Source organism: Chaetodon auriga, chromosome 2 (genome assembly GCF_051107435.1).
Source record: "Chaetodon auriga isolate fChaAug3 chromosome 2, fChaAug3.hap1, whole genome shotgun sequence".
NCBI classification, from domain to species: Eukaryota; Metazoa; Chordata; class Actinopteri; order Chaetodontiformes; family Chaetodontidae; genus Chaetodon; species Chaetodon auriga.
Window position 1 is genome coordinate 12221508 of NC_135075.1, and position 16375 is coordinate 12237882.

General features: G+C 42.6%; 1 protein-coding gene across 2 annotated transcripts in view; it reads left to right on the forward strand.

Annotated features, from left to right (window-relative positions):
- Positions 1 to 2766: 2766 nt before the first annotated feature.
- The window catches only part of LOC143338678 (histone deacetylase 7-like), a 33321-nt gene continuing 19712 nt past the window's right edge, over positions 2767 to 16375 (forward strand). Inside the window, exons 1-9 of one of the 2 annotated variants that reach the window (XM_076759264.1) lie at positions 2767 to 3126; positions 12342 to 12517; positions 12633 to 12720; positions 13225 to 13339; positions 13489 to 13568; positions 14565 to 14678; positions 14868 to 14959; positions 15548 to 15646; positions 16077 to 16230. In XM_076759264.1, coding sequence (XP_076615379.1) covers positions 12395 to 12517; positions 12633 to 12720; positions 13225 to 13339; positions 13489 to 13568; positions 14565 to 14678; positions 14868 to 14959; positions 15548 to 15646; positions 16077 to 16230 — 865 coding nt within the window. In that variant the 5' untranslated portion in view covers positions 2767 to 3126; positions 12342 to 12394. Of the gene's footprint in view, positions 3127 to 12341; positions 12518 to 12632; positions 12721 to 13224; positions 13340 to 13488; positions 13569 to 14564; positions 14679 to 14843; positions 14960 to 15547; positions 15647 to 16076; positions 16231 to 16375 lie in introns of both variants that reach the window. The other variant, XM_076759258.1, reaches the window with a different exon arrangement.

Sequence of the window (16375 nt, forward strand, 5' to 3'; positions counted from 1 at the left end):
AGAGCTTTTCTGCTGCTGGGTTGATGACAGCAGTGACACTGAACCAAAAAAGTTACAGTAAAACCAAAGTAATGTGTAGTTGTTTACACATTACTTTGGCAGCTTTAAATCACTGATGCTAAGTAGTTTACAACTTTCCTACTACTAATTCTCTCTAGTCTGTCTATATGACAAGCATTTCATGTCAGAGGTATCTCTCTTCTACTGCTCTTCCTGAGGACTCAACTTTTTTTTTTCCTCTTAACGGCTTTTTGTGGAGCTTTCTTCACCTGAAACACGAGTCTAATTGTAATATTGAACATATCATAAAGACAAATTTGTGATTTTAGATTTTAGAAATGTCTTGACTTCACAACAAACACAAAAAAGTGCAACTGTCACAGTAATTAGAAAAGGGCAGTCAGTCTGACACAAACCAAGAAAAGCTGTGTATCTGCATGCACGTGTGTGTGTATGTGTGTGTTGGTAAGGTAGAATGACCACCCTGGATATAAAAAACAAATTCTTGTTTGTGGGCTCCCAGCCTCCGCCCATTACCAGGAAATCTGTTCAGCTGATAACTTCACGCATTCCGCGGGTCACACTAATGCACTGTGGCATTTCCGTCTGTGACTGTCCACATCAAACTGTCCATATCAAAGAGAGCAATTACACTCGCACCGCAGGCAGGTAGGAAAGCCGCTGCTGGCCCTTTGTTTTGATGAGTGAGTGTGTCTGCACGGCTCTGGAGGCATCCCAGCGTCCCAGTGTGTGCATCGTAATTACTCGCTCCCCAGCCTTTTCTAATCACTTTCTCACTCTCCCTATCTTTTCCCCGAGTCCCTCCTTTTCTTTCACTCTCTTTGGCAATCTGCCCTGCAACTGCTGCTCCCTCCATCACCGCATTGCCTGACTGCATTCCTCTCATTCCGACTTGCTTCCTGTGACTGGAAGAGGAGTGAACCCCACTGGCCACAAAACTCCACCTTGGAGTCATACCCATGTGTGCTATATATGTCTTTTCCCTTCGTCACTGTTCTGGCTTTCAGTTTTTTAAAATTCTCTTGGGTGATCTCCAAGAAAAAAAAAAAAAAAGCATCTCTGCGAGCATCTGACAAGATTTTGAAGATGAGTTTTCTACAGCATCTCACTCAAATTCTCACTATGCTGTGAGGTGGGGATGTTTTTTACTGAGGGGGTCAATGATCCAGTCAATCATACACACAGACAGGTCAGCTGACACACCCACACACACCTCCAAACACTCGCATGCTATCCTGCAGTGGCACTGCAATGGCAGTGAGAGACAGCTTTGGCACTTACTAATAGCCATCAGTTTCTACATGTGTCAGTGTGCACAGTTTGCACAACGGGTGCCATAACGTTAAAGCAGCGATTCAGAGACTTAAGTTGACGTGATTAATATGAATAATGACATGTTGATAATGGCTCATGAACTTATATGTAAAGGCCATAACAAAACAGCGACTGAAAAAACACACATATATAAATATGATGAACAGAACCTGTTTCAAATTAGCTAATTTCTCTGAAAATGTAACTTAAGTAGCAACAGTTACGCTCCACATCTGCAAATAGAAGAAGCTTTGTCTCAAGCATGTGCTGTTCAAAATGGCAGATCTGCTATAAAATTCAATTTGCCTGTGCGTATCTCAAATTATTCAGGCCACAGCCAGCCCCGTGACTGGGGGATGGACTGTTAAGTCCTGCCAAGAGCACAGGGGAAAAGACATACTGTTGTTGAAATTAGACTGAGTGTTGTTGATAGCAACTTTTTAAGACCAAGCCATAATTTCCCCCTTAGGTACACAATTTAACTAAACAACGGCAAACTTATTGACTCCCAGGACCAGCCTGGGTCACATGAAATAAAGGATTGGCTCAGCTCACCGTCTTATACTGGTTGGTCTGTCCCACACTGGTTTATCTTGATCGAGCCAATGATGTTGACTTTCTTTTTTTTTTAATTTGGTCACAAGCAGAATGAGGAAACTATGAGGGACAGTGAGTTCAGTTTGGGAGAAGACATGTGAGAATGGGCAGCAGCACTGTGTAAATTAAGAGCAAATTTGTTGTCTGTGTGCTTGTGTGTCTGTCCAAATCTGCTACTGGCTTCCCGTTGTGGTCACATCCCAAAATAAAAATACAATAAAACCAGGAAAAGGGCACGTTAGAGAGGACAATAAACACTTAGAGCAAGATTCTTGTTACATTAGCAGCATATCAAGAATTCAATAAAGATAGGAAATCCATATAAAGGAGGTTTAATGGGTCCCTGCACCAGGAAGAGCACGTTTGTTGTAAAGTGGATGTAAAGAATTCTACTGGAGGATTTGCTGCCGTCTTGAAACCTTTTGATATGCAATTGTGTTGATAGCAAAACTAGATTGCTAAATTTGGATTTTTATTACATCAAGAACTAGCAATCTTGTGTCACTGTGAACCAGCAAACAGGGGACAGTCACCGGTACAAGTTTGTTACAAGAAGATAATGTTTACGTTGAATGCAGGTCCACTCAGTGTGTAGCCTGTCCAGTAGCTCCTAAAATAGACTTTGAAAATGTCCCGTCAATGTTCAAGGACGCCGAGGTCCACTGTTGGACAGGTACGCTATGTGCGCGCCAACACACACACACACACACACACACACACACACACACACACACACACACACACACACACACAGGGCGTCCTTTACTGGCTGAGCTCAGCAGATGGAGCCCTCACACCAGCAGCACACACGGACACGGATGAAAGTGAGACTCCGAGCAGGTTTTTATCAGCGACAGTGAGGAGGGGACAGATAAGTGGTGAGCCGCTCGCGGGGACGGTGGACGGCCTTTCTCTGAAAAAATTAGCGGAACATTTGTGAAGTGCTGAGCTGAACTTACCGCGTGCACACAGCACTGACAGCGGCGCGCGCTGGCGGCTGGAACCAGCGTTTTTTTTAGTTTATTCCAGAGCACGAGCCAGCTAACTTGACACAATAACGAGCAGTCTAGCCAAAAAAAAGAGCCAAGATGACAAGAGTAGACAGTCTTTACCCATCTTTGTTTTTCTCTGAGTAGCTGTCGCTACTTTAAGCCTGCCTGTCAGCACCTCGCGCTCGAACTTCACCTCCAAAAGGTAGGCGATGCTTATTTGCTAACATGTCCTGTGAAGCAGCCAGCAAACCGCGTTTAAACTAGTAACTATATTTTTCAAAGGCTTTAAGCTTTGTTTAAAAATATCCCGACTGTTACTGTGCTGCTTCGTTGTGTACAAGAACTGGCGTCAGCTGAAATGCTTGAACTGAAATACCTGTTTAGCTCGTTTTGTGGCAAAAACGTGAATTTCAGTTGCCCAGTCTACAAGCTCTGCCAATGCCAGGTTACGTTTACGTTATCCGCCTTCTTCTTCTCCTACTTAATTTCCCGGTGTGGGATCCATAATGTCTTCTTCTGGCATGTTTCCTAGCTCAACAGGTGCAAGAGCTCACCTGGCTAAGATTTTCAGTTGCAGATAGGTGTTTGCACCTTTCATCAGAAGACACAGTAAAAAAAAAAAAAAAAGGCCATAATAATTTCCAAAATTAAAGGGACCACGTCATGAGGTCATGGCTCAGAGTCAGACGCCTCAGTTTGAGCGAGTTAATGCCTTATTAGCTGCCTGATAGACTGCTTAATTGACTGCCTGAAACTCAAGGTGCCCTGGCTATTATCCTAATCTGACAGGCAACATGACTATCTTTAGGCGATAAATAGGGCAAATAATCGTGTAATTATGGCATTAAGGCCTCATTGTGAGTGCAAGTGTAGAATTTCCTACTGGATGTATTTCTGCCCATAACGTCATTGAAAAGTTTGACTCATTCACTACAAGGCAACAAATGTTTGGTTGTTTGATGGACCGAGGGGTGGGCAGCTGTGTTTGAATGTGTGTGCTGTGTTATGAAAAAAGTCGTTAAAATTGTTAGATCCCACCCAAGTCCCTTCAGTCCCCAGAAAATGAAAACCTACACGCACACACATGGACGCGCACACACACACACACACACAATCGGCAGCCATGCGTGCAGTAATGTTCTCATGTGTCCAGGTTCCCTCTCTGGACGGGATGAGGTCATAGCCTCAGTGTTGTTGCGGGGATACAGTTACATTAGTTTCATGTGGGCCATGCCAAGGGAATCGACACCCCCTCCCCTCCTCTGCCCCCTTTCTGATGCTGATGATGATTTAAATCTCTCCATCACGCCTTCATTTTTCCTCTCATCATCTCAGATAACCAGCAGTGATCATTACTGCTTTGAATTGGGAAACGTCTGCCTGCGTGCATGCAGGCATGGTTGTCTCTGCATGTGTGTGTACGAAAGTGGATCACCGAATAAAGACTTTGATGACTATAACAGCCCTTTATGCTACATGATCGGTGTCATCTTACTCCAACTGTTGATCACAAAGGCCCCTTCGCTCCACAAGTTGTGACAGCCTACGGGTTTAGCTTTGTCATAGTCACAAACAATGAATTGATATGGCTGATGGTTGAAGTGAAACTTTACCACCATCATCTAAGAGAAAAGGCAAAATACTCCCACAGACACTGGAGAGTCAGGAATTTTGTTTGTCTGTCTGTCCGTAGAGTCTGTCTACATTCATGTACACCAAGACATTTCGATGTCAACATAGTTTGTCTCTTTCCTTCTCCACCTGGCATCAGCTGTGAGTCATACTGTGGCATGACTAGTTGCAAGGTAACGCTTACAATTCATATGACTCTTATTAGTCAGTTGCACTGCAGTGTGGTTGCTAGCAGTCAGTGTTGTTTTGACTTGCTCTTGAGGTATGAAGCCTCTGTAACCCTCCATTCATTTAAGTTATTTAAAACACATGAGGTGATCACGTTTATTTGAAGCCTTTTCTGAAGATTCAACTCCATGTGCTTTAACACAAACTGTTATGCATTATTTTCTTGGATTGTTGATTTGGATTTTTTGTTTATAAAATACAAATTTTGTCTGACCATTAGTCCAAAAAACAAAGATTTCTGTCATTGAAAAATTTCTTGCAAAATGACTAAAAGGTTAATCAATTATCATAACAGACTAATTTTCTCTTAACCGACTAGTCGATTTAATCTTTTGATTGTTGAGCTCTTGGTAAGACGGGATCTAGGGCAGCAACTAACAATTTTTCTCATCATTGATTGACCTGTGGATTAATTCTTTATTAGCTGATTAATTGTTAAATCTTTAAAATATCAGAAAATAGTGAACATTTCCAGTTACAATCTCACACAAAGCACAAACTGATGACTTAAAATGTCTGGTTTTATCCAATCAGCAGTCCAACAATGTTTTGGCTTTGCTTTGCTAAATAAATAATCTTTGTAGCTGTTGGTTAATTGATTAAATGACTAATTGATTCAGCTGTAGGTGGACAGGTGTTCACAGTGTCTTTAATGTCTTCAGCCTGATGAGTTGAGGTCATTAAAAGTTAAGTGGGTTGTTTTATTTTTAATTTCCATCTTGCATTGATGACTCAAATGACCAGTGGGGGACCTTCCACAACCTGTGGATTAATCACTTTTTCCACTGTGTTTTCCACGACCCACGTTGAGTTAACACTGACAGAACTTTTATTCGCCCCAGATAGATCTTTGCATGTATTGTAAGAAACGCGAGACAAAACAAAGTCATATTTAGTGATCAGGCCATCATCAGATAATGCATTTTGGGTATACCTTTGTGCTGCAGGGTAGTTGTGAAAGTGAATATCAACCTTTTCCCAGAACAGATAACCTTTGAAAGTCCCCAGTGTTTTCCCAGTGTGAGCCACAGCAGTGCGCTGACAATAGGGACAGTGTTCTGGACCAGCCAGAGCCCCAGATCACATTTCCTGTTCCCGATTTAAGATCAACTCAGCTGACTGCTGATACACTCTGCTCCTCAAAAAAACAGCGATGGGTCCATGGCTCTGTTTGTGTATCATGTGAGTGTGTGTGAGAGAGACAGAGAGAGGGGGCAAAAGATGGACAGTATTAGGGAAATCAACCAAGTTCAAAGACGGTAACTTTATCAAAACCAGTAGTAAAAGCATGCGAGTACCAGAGGACAGTAACTGTACTCTTACTGACTGTAACGTGTATTTGAAACAAAGAAGCCCTTCTGTGTACATAGCCCTCTAACCTAGGGTGCAGTAACAGGCAGTTATACATAGTATACTGCAGACACATGGGCAAACATGAGAGTAGGAAGTGGGCATGAGAACCTGTTCTCTCAGTCAAATCATCCCTATGCCAGGCGATGAGTTTTTACATTTCAAAAATATGTCTGTGAGTGGAGGTGTGTAAAGGCCACATTCCTCCAGGTGACAACTGGTAATGGCAGGATCGCTCAGCATGGGTGGATGTGTGTAGGTGGAGATGAGAGCCACAGACCACTGACCTGAATCAGTCCAAACTTAGACATGCTTATTTTCTTTTGCAGTACATAAAGGAAGTCAGGTGGTGTTCCTGTCAGGTGAAATGTTGGCTCTTGTCTTACTTTGCATAATTGAGGCCAATGTTAAGGTGATAATTTGTGTGTGGTATGTCTGAGTGAGGGCGTGTATTAGTACTAATGTACTGTGTCAACACTGAGGAGCACCTGCTAGGTCATGAAAGTATCAATGTCAGTTCTTTGAGCAGGAAAACATTGTGTGTGTCCTCAGGCAAGGCAGAGTTTCAGTCTCATGCCAACCTTATGACAGCACCCTGAGCCCAATTTAGCTCTGTTTTCCCCATACAAAAAAGATGACCCTTTGGAAGCCATGGGAGAAAAAAATGAAACCATTTCAACAATTGTCACTTTGTTTTGGTTGTGAGAAAGAAAGCTGCAGTAACACACTGAAGAGCAGGCTGGTTTCTGACACTCATATACACACAACTCTGCAGCGAGCTGCCGACCCCTCATCTTTTTCCTGCGCCCCCTCAGGGACACAACATCGAGAGAAGGCTTGCAACTGTCTGACCTCTGAACTTTTGATTGAAGAGCATGGCAGAGGCGGTACAAAACAGTGCGGATGACCATGAGAGAAAAGACTAGACGGATGAAAGACTGTCGTATTTTTTGTGCTATTATCCTGTTGACAGTCCAGTGTAGGCATGTATGGCTTATGTTGCAGCACAATAAGTTGTTACTTCATAAGCCGCGGGGGCAGAAAGAAATGAGCTACGTCGTATGCCTTACAGAATTGGTTGCCATTGTTAACAAATGCTAAACATCTGATAATAAAGGCTGAACATTATTTGCATGACAAAGATTTTTGACAAGGATTCCTCAAATTTCCTGATGATTTAAAGACAATGAATATGCTTTTGTTTTGATAATCAAATAATCGTTTGATTTTTTTTAAGTAAAAATCCTTGACATCAATATAAGGATTTAATGCTGTTCTTTTTTTTGTGTTGCAGTAAATTGAATACTTTTGTGTTTTGCATACAAAGCCAACAATTTGAAGTCATAGCTTTGGACTCCGGGAAATTGTGGTTGACATTTTTTGAGTTTAATAGCAAAACAATTTCCAAACAATTAAAAAGTGAAAAAAATCATTAGTAGCAACCATAGAAAAATTTAATTTGTATTACATCAGGATATAAAATTTTACAGTTGTATTTACGTTTCAAATACACCAAAGCATGTAAAACATTTATGTACTGCAATTCCTGTTCCAATGTGTGCCAACAATATATATGCAAATACTGAGATAAGCCAACATCATGCACTGTCATCAGCTCACTCGTAGTGGTCGGCTGTAGTAAACTCATTCTCCATCCACATGCATTTGCAGTAGGACTGATATCTGAGGCCAAAGTTATTGACAGCCACTCGCACACACACGCCATACACATACAGAAACATGTGTGGGCAATTGGGAGTGCTATTAATACACTTAGAAGCACACACACAGATGTAGCACACTCATAAAACAAGTGGTGGGATGCTATTAATATTTCGAGAAACAGCAACGTGCAAACTCAGTGTCATCAAACATATGCGCACTTGCAGGATTGCACACAATAACGCAAGTGTTAACTGACAGGTGACACTAAAAATAAAGCAGCATGGTTACATGTAGTGAAACTTGCACAAAGAGCCTCAGTGTTCCCCTAAAAGAAACAAATGGACGCTATTAATACACCGGCAGCAACACACGCCGGCACTGATGTACTGATACACGTGTACATGCGGCCTCAACTGTCGCACAAGCAGATCCTACTTATGCAAACACAAAGACCTGTTGTGTACACTCAAAAGAAACAGCTGCAAGTTATTAATACCTTGGCACGTATAGGATGGACACACACAAGCACACGCACATATGGATGCACACATAAGGAGATTGATACTCCAGCTGCTCGGAAGCAGAGGGACAGAATGTCCCCAACAGCTGTGGATTCCTCTAAACGTAAGGACGGGGGAGGGACGGAGAAATGGACGGAGGGATAGGTGGTGGGCCGGGGGAGCTGCTGAAGGTGGCCGGCGTGGTGGAAAGCTGTCGTAAAACTGTGATTGTGTGCGTGAGTCAACTGGGCTCAGCATCAGCTTGGTTGTAAGCGAAATGAATTTACTCTCAGCACAAGTGAACATGCTTGATATCTTACTAGAAACTCTAAATATTTGTTTATGTTTCACTTGACATTTTGTCTCTGAACTCCTGCTCTTTCTGCTTTGCTGCTCGTCTAACCAAGCATAAACCTCAAGCCTGCTGCCTGTGTTTATGCGTACAAATAGTAACTAGCACTTAACCTGATGTGTGACTTCCAGACATAACTCCATCCAATACCACTGTGGAGTTCGCTCTAGTCCAACAATAAACAAAGCACATTTTAGGGCCGCAGTGCGGATATAAATACTGCTGAAGGACATCTGTAACTCTCAAGCTGCAGAAATGAGCCAATGAAGCCCTTCAACCAAAATAGCAGCTTCTTCTTGCCTAAATGAACCAAGAGGATGTTATGGTGCAGACTAACTTTAGAAACAGGAAGTCACTGTTTCTGTTGGAGTGTGTGTTTCTGCGTATGTGTGTGAGTGCACCAGTAAAGCCTGTGCATGTGTGCAGGTGTGTGTGTGTGTGTCAGTGCTTCAGTGTGTTGCTGCAGAAGGCACACAGAAAGAGGATGATGGTTGTGAAACGAATATGCTATTACAGAAACCAGAAGTTTGTCTCCTGCCTATTTTTAGCACCACAATGCACAAATGAGAGACAGAGAAGCACGCACACAGATCTCATCGCGGTGCAGTTCTCCTTATTTTTAAAACGTTCCAGATTTTATCTATAATACGGCATTTCTTTTCAGCTTTAAAATATGTGTGTTGCCTTTTTAGAGCGCAGCTGATGAATAGCAGAGCATCGAAAACACTCAGGGCTAAAAATACAGTTTCACTACTTTTTTGTCATGTGATGTTGAAACATGTCCATGCTGTGAATGTAACAAACTCTTGGTGAGATGATAGGAAGTAATCAGCAGCTTTTAAAATCGTTCAGCATCAGTGTGGAGAAATCCTTAATTGGCTCTTTGAATGCATCATGTGGTGACCAAACTGGTTTTGTGTCCAGTCTTGTAATCAAAAAGAAAGTCACAGCTTCAGCGTCTGTACAGAAACTCAGAACAGTAAACATATTTATGTGGACCAGTGGTTTTTCCTTTAAAATTGCAGAAAGTTTACAGGAAATTGGAGTAAATACAAGTCAGCTAATGTAGACCATGTGTCTCTCAGAGGACGTATAGTGTCACATTGTTGCAGAATTCAGATATGCATGGTTGCTGCAGCCTGGTCTTCGGCGTATTTTCGGGGTAAAAATATACCGCAGGTGTTTCTTTTCTGTTCAGATGAGAAGTACGACTGACTTCCTGATCATTTCCTTTCTCTCGGGGGGGGGGGGGGGGGGGGCTGACTTGTTTGGTAATCGAGTGTGTTTGTGTGTCAGAGAGTGTGTTGCAGATTATTTAAGTCCCCACCACCCCCCCGCCGCTCCCGTGATTGTCGAATTTCAAAACGCACGTAGATTCGTCTGGCGATACACACCGTGCTCCAGTAACGAGTACTTCCTGTTTCACCTCTCACATTTTTTTTTTTCTATAAGTACTCTAAAAAGAATCCAAAGCTTAAAAAAACAAGCCCTGTCAACTTCAACAGTAACATGCTGTCACCGGCTCAAGGTGGGACAGGTTTAGATATTTCTGTCTCTGAGACTTTGTCTGACATGTCCTGGCATCTTTGAGTTACCTGGCAAGGTCAGATTCCTGTGAAGCAGGAGAGCTGTGCAGAGCAAGAAGCGTGTAAATTGCAGACATAATTTTTACGCTTGTCAGCCGCTGTCTATCAAACAGTCATGGATAAAAGTTTTAGTTTTCACACAATAGCTTGTTCATATGTGTGTCTGTGTGTCTCACACATACAGAAAACATGGGGAAAAAAAGGGTTGTTATCATGAGCTCTGTATTGGGCCGTTATGCAGGACAGCAGAACTGAAACCATTTGGCTGAATTTGTACGATATTATCTTGTACTGTAAATAGTTCTGGTCTTATTAACTCCCCGCCTGTTTTTTCATGTTCTACTGTGTGTCGGTCTCACTCGACCTGCAGTAATAAGACCGTGGGAGTGTTTTCTTCTTTAGAGGAATTCTTTCAACCCAGAACGCCTTCACAGACATTATTATTCCTCTCTCTGAGTCAGTCTTGCTGGTGAGAACGACGGCCAAATGAGGCTGCCCGAGTCTTATACTGTATGGCTCCTGCAGGAGGGAACTTCACTGTGCAGCCTGCATATGGAGGTTTGTGTTGGGCTGCTGAAAGATTGATTGATTGATTGATTGATTGAGTGCCTCTGTAACTTCTGCAAATGTCGTGGTCCAATGCACCATTTTTGCTGGAGCTACCATTAATTTTGACAGTAGACTCTGAGGACCAAGCCTTCAAAACACTGTTTGTTTAACTCAGACTGTGTGTTTAGCTAGAAACGCCATCGAGTTGACTCATCGGCATCTGCTGCATCTGTCATCCTGGCATTTTGATAGTGTCGTTTTTCTGGTGTTTCTTATCAGTGTAGTTGGTTTGGTTTGTCATCTCCTGGACAAGAACCAAAACAAGTGAGTAATTGCAATGCAGGTATATTTTAATGAGATACTGTGGTGTGAGAGGTGGTGTTGTTCTTGCAAACTTGTTACTGTGTTACACTGCTGTCCACAGCGAGTAACCCAATTCATCAGGTTATGCCAGCGTCCACTTACAGGAATTCTGTGAGTAATGTTGAGTAATATTTTGGGTTGCAGTCATTCAGGCATAGGGGTTCGGTAAATTTCCATGTCCTTCCCTCCCTCCCACTGTCCCTCCACCCCAGAGGGAGCAAGGTGTCTCCTTCCATATTGTTTCTGTCTAAACTTTTGTGTCAGTACCGAAACATTCCTCGCCATGTTTATTGGTTTCTGGTGTCAGTCGCATTGACACGTGAAAACAGTCTGAAAGCAACCCTGAGCTTGCACATGTTTTTGTCTTGTTTTTATGGAGCATGACAAAACTTAGGCTTGATGATGCCTCTCTCGCAGTTATCATTTGCCTTCCTGTCTTATGTTTTGTAGGTCATACCATCAGGTGGATCATTTGAGTTGAAAGGTAAAGTTCCTCGAACATATTTACGGTGGCCTTTGGATTCCATAAATGAATCGAAACCTTGAAAAAGACATCTGTCTTTCGTTAAGACACTGAAGCTTGGGTCAATTGTCTTACTTGTGCTAAATTTAGCTTTTTATTTCTTTCATGTTAGTAAAACCTGGAAGGGAGATGACAGATTAATATACCTGACCCAAATGCCTTGACCACACAATGTTCAAATCCAGCTCCCCACCCTGTTTCCTTCATTCTTTCTTTCTTTTGTGCCCCTCCAACCCCAACACACACAAACACCCCTCTTTCTTGCTTTCCTGAATGCAGTGTTGGACAATGGCCAGTTCACTTGAGGCAGGAAGACTTGAATGAAATGAAATATGACTGGTGAATGTGCAGAGTTCAAATACAAGTGCACATCTGGGCATACACTTACGCCAAATAAACTGAATGCACTCTTGATCATGTTTATGTAAAGCACAAGCAGTAAACGACACTCCGATTATTCTTGGACTTTTGCTGTGAATATCTGTGAAAAGTACGCTTCCTCAGGTGGCTCTTTGTATTATTAACTGGACATCTGAGATATTTGCATGACATGTGGTGTCAAGTCAGACAAATCGATAATCCCTACCCCTCACTGACACCCATAAGCATAGACATTGATACTGTTCAACTAACTGATGTGTTATTGTCTCCCTCTCTCTCCTCCTGTAGTGGATGTGATCGTCAGCAATCAGGTTTCATTATCCATACATGGGAAGCAGCCCATGGACCTAAGTGTGACCCAGAGGTTCTTACATCCAGGCCCAGATTCGGCCATGCTGGCCCCCCGCCCTCCCTTCTTCCTCGGACCCCTCACCTCTCCCAAGTTTTCCAAGCAGCACTTGCAGGTAAGGACAGACTTGTGTGTCAGCACTCTCGAGCCTTAGTAGGCTGTGTGATGGTAGCAATGCTTGTCTCTTTTTGTGCAAAACAGTGTTAATATCTCCTCTTCTTTTTTTTCAGTATAGCACTGAACACAGGCAAAGAGAGATGGAGGAGGAGAAAAGAGAAGAGCTACAACAGCTGATTCGAAAGAAAAAAGACGAACAGAGTGAGTGTCACATGTGATGTATTTCTCCATACTGTAATGTGTTTTCGTAGGTTCCCTGAAAGACCATTTGGTTGTTGACGTGCTCTTCGTCTGAGTCATAGCGCACTGTAGGTTTCAATGAAAAAAACGGGGATTTCCAACAGAACTGTGATGTATTCTCAGATTCCAAGGAAATTTGTACTCATATCAAACCAAAGTCAAACAAACACACTTGTTTCAGGAAACGCTGTGTGCTGTTTTATTTTTACCGTGTAGAGGAAATGAGGAGATGGAAAGTCACAAATATCTTGGATCCTCCTTCAGACGTCTCATGACTTCTTATTGATACCACACTAATATAAAGTACTTTGTGGGAAGAAACTATTCACGTTTCACTATCAGAAACATTTTGTCATTATTTTATGTGATCTGCTCCACTGTCGGCTGTAGGTCTACCTGTTGTATGACTGAACATGATACAAATCACTGTCTTTTTCCTGATGAAGTGACTTTATTGACCGGTAGGTGCTGTAGCCAGTCCTCTGGTGAGGCAGAAACTTCGGGAACATATAATTATGAAGAGCCAGCCCCCCCATGACAGGGTTACCCCCAACCACTGCAGTCCTACATCAGGATACAGGTGAGAGAGACAGACAACGGGCAGTTTTCGCAAAATATTCAGATGTTAATAAATGAAATACAGTAATATTAATATTGAAAATGAAAGCAAATCTCCTCACATCGTCTCATGAGTGAAGCAGCCCATCCAATATTATTTTGGTTACCTAGGCTACCGGTTCCTGACATGTCCCCGAAGCCTCAGCCGACACCCTGTGACCAGCGTAAAGACCTCGTCCTGCGCAGGACAGGTGAGTTGCCTCTGGTTGTTTGCGTCTGTGTTGGGGGTTCCCACCCTGAGGTTAAAGCTGTGAAGGTCACTGGTGATTTTCCATGACAGGGCCGTTCTGCTGCCGAGCGCTCTATGTAATATGAGTTGATCTGACTGCACAGCTCCGTGGGATGTTTTGTTCAATGTGATACTTTTCACTGTCTCAGCAAACTGTCATTACGTTACATTTTCTGGACTGGAGAATGACAAAGTGGGGTAGAGAATGAATGTGACCAGGGGTGTCCTTTCCAGTGAGATGAAGGAAACTCATTAAGCAGCAGGCCTGCGGGGCCATAGAGAGACTGAACAGTCATAAAAACAACAGAGACAGCAAGACACAAAGAGCGAGGCAGTTACATAACTTTAACTAAGGTATGTGTAAAGTGAACTGCGTGAGAGTCCAGAGCAGGTCTCCCTCACCATGTGAATGAGAGTGGGAGTGGTTTCATCTTCCTGTACATATCTGCGGGTACACTAACCATTCAAAATGCCATTATTTATTTTCGTTGCCCTAGAACCCTTAGGTGACTACACACACACCCTCCACTGCTTTTTTTTGGCTCAGGGACAACACAAAGCTGCCTTTTATCTGCCCTGAGCCAGCCACTGATTGATTGTTTTGTTTGGGTTTATTAGAGCCTTACCAATGTAAACATGGAACTTTTTTTTTTTTTTTTACCCCGTAAAACCAGGGTTGAGGTATTTGCTTGGTTCAGGTGTGCTGCACATTGTTTTATCTCGTTCTTTTTTTCTTATGGAAATTGAGTGTGTCATTATGCATGTGCATTACTGAGTGAGAGCATTCTTGCTGCTGTAGAAAATGCATGACATCAGTCAGTTTATCATCTGTGGCTCTGACAGTAATAGGTGTCTTTTCTTTTCATGAGACCTAAGGGATAATTATGTCTGTGCCTGCATGTGTGCTTCTCCACATATTAATTTTTGCATATTTGTGTGTGTGTGTGTGTGTGTGCAGTGTCTGAGCCCACTCTGAAGTGGAAGATAAAGAAGCTCATCAGCACAAGGCCAAACCCGCTGCAGCGTAAGATCAGTGCCCCTCCTATTGTCAAGCACAGGACAGAAAGTCACGGTAAAATATCTACATTTAACTGCAACACTCTGCTGATCTTATGCTTAGAAATGTGTTTTTAGGAAAACACATCATATAAATACAATGCATGCACTGTGCTGACATTTTCTTATTGTCATGTGCATCTTTCTTCGTTGTATGAACACATCTGTTCTGGGTTGATAGGTGTGTCTCAATTCTGTCACCCAGATTCTTCTCCCAGCAGCAGCAGCACCCCAGCATCAGGATGCAGCTCACCCAACGACAGCCTCCTTTCAGATAACGGCTCACTGGCTCATGAGGTGAGCCCTTCTTTTGTATTTATATTAGAGCAGTTTTGCAGACTTTCTTATCCACATTGGCAGTGCTAATTCGCAATACATTAAGTGTTGAGGTTAGGCTTTAGTATCCTGTTCAAGCACACATGAACGCAATACAGAGGAGAAGTGTTCAACCATCATGCATCTCTGCTTTATATTCCCATTATGGATAATTTCGTGAAATATTTCCTTTCTTTTTTTTACCAACTGTATGATGACACAAGTGTTGGTCGGGTTTTTTGTTGTTGTGATCTTACCTCTGCTCTCCGAAGGAGAATCACCCACAGTTGAATGTTAATTGTGTGTTAAATGTAGTATAGTTATGGTGCCCGTACTGTATAAAGGGAAATTTGAGAAGACCAGATTGCCCATTGTACAAATACATGTTACATGATCATTCCTCATTTAATTTAAACGTCAATACAGTTAATATAGTATATTAATAATATAGTAGAGTATAGTATAGTGTGGTATTGTGTATATAGAAATCTTGCCGGATTATGTGATAATGTGATGCGATTATCTGTACAGATGATCTCTAGAACTAATATTCGTGTCTGTCTCATTCAGGCACAGAAGTTGCTGTTGAAGGATGGTAGTTTGGCTCATTTCACTTTCCCTCCCAACCCCACTGCCATGCCCAATATCACTGCTGGACTTCCTGCACAGGTGAGCAATGATACCCTCTAAGGTTTCCTTGAGAAACAATATTTGACCATTGACTGTAGATACACATTCATGCTACGAATTTATGTGTATCGAAGACTGAACGTCGAAAATAGTTCCTGCACACATGAACACTAATAGAAACAAGTGGTATATTCAGGCTTTCACTTCCCTCTTGATATCTGTGGTACTTTCATATCTTGTGAATCAGTCATGTGGTAGTTTACTCACTTCACGACACTGTTAACGGGATTCTTGATGAGTCTATTTCTACATTAAGCCTATGTACTGACTCTCCACTTTGCTCATTTGTGTTATGCTGCAGCCATGACGAGGGCTTCCCTAATTCCTAGTAACCTCTCCAGCATGTCTTACCACCATCTCCCCCTCCTCCCCTCTTCTCCCCTCTCCTCTCCTCTCCTTTCACCCCCAGGCTGACCTGCGAGTAACAAGGCCATTGGCTGTATCTGCTCTGCATCAGGTATACCTGCCACTGGAAGGAAGCAATCCAGCCCTGAATCAGCACCTGCAGCCTGTGCTCATACTGGAACCGCATACCGGACTGGTGCACTCCCAACTTGTCTCTCGTGAGTTGTGTAACTGTAAATGTGTTGCACAGCAAAATAGGGTGTATACATCCACATTTGAATAAACTTAACTTTGCTGCACTTTAGCCATAGAATATCAAAGAGCTTTATTTCAAACCCATAAGTTGGGGTTAGAGATGACACA